At 60.7% G+C, this 657-nt stretch overlaps 1 protein-coding gene across 1 annotated transcript in view; it reads left to right on the top strand.

The window, feature by feature from the left end:
• TCTN2 (tectonic family member 2) overlaps positions 1-657 on the top strand; it is a 19,141-nt gene continuing 18,484 nt past the window's right edge. The window contains exons 1-2 of the mRNA XM_021711971.1: positions 1-132; positions 305-412. Coding sequence (XP_021567646.1) covers positions 51-132; positions 305-412 — 190 coding nt within the window. The 5' untranslated portion in view covers positions 1-50. The remainder of the gene's footprint in view (positions 133-304; positions 413-657) is intronic.

The raw sequence follows: 657 nt of genomic DNA, 5'->3' as shown, positions 1-657 counted from the left end.
ATCCTAAGGCGGGTGCGGTTCGGCCGTGCCAGGCCCGCGAGGCTGAAGGCATGGGCTGTCCGCCGCCAGCCGCTTTCCTTTTGGGGCTCCTCCTTCTGCAGGGCGTCCTGAGGCCGCTGTGGGGAGACTTGGGTGTGTACGACGGGTCAGGGGCCTGCAGGGGCCGGGGCTGAGGGGACCAGGCGTTTAAAGGCCCAGACTCGGGACTCCCGGGAACTCCGAAGTTACGACCGCCAGAGAACGCCGCCCTGCACCCCTTGGGCAATGATTCAACTGTTAACGTGTCCCCTTTCTTCCCACCTAGTTTTCCTCCCTCCTTTCATCCGAATGTCCAGCCCGGCGGTCAGCGCGTCCTTGGTCGGAAGCTCCGAGGATGTGGCCGTGTCCCTGGCCCTGCTGCAGGACGAGGCGGGTAAAGAGTCTGGCCCTTCTTGTGGGGAGGGCAGGAGCTGGGCCAGATCCAGGTCGCTCTGGGAGTCTGGCAGGGTGGCCTTCTGTGGGCCCCTGCCTCTTTCTTCTGCAAAGTCTGGATGCCGGAGATCCTGTCGACCATAGAGGACTGATGGACTGCTTCGGTCAAAGAAGGCTTGAAATAATGATGACTGGCATCTGCCATTATCCCCATGCATCATCTCACTTTCCTAATAAAGACTAATA

Source organism: Carlito syrichta, unplaced genomic scaffold, assembly GCF_000164805.1.
Source record: "Carlito syrichta isolate Samal-C Ts95f unplaced genomic scaffold, Tarsius_syrichta-2.0.1 Scaffold302955, whole genome shotgun sequence".
Taxonomy (NCBI): domain Eukaryota; kingdom Metazoa; phylum Chordata; class Mammalia; order Primates; family Tarsiidae; genus Carlito; species Carlito syrichta.
The sequence above is the reverse complement of the archived record's forward strand: the minus strand, read 5'-3'. Positions and strand labels throughout refer to the sequence as shown.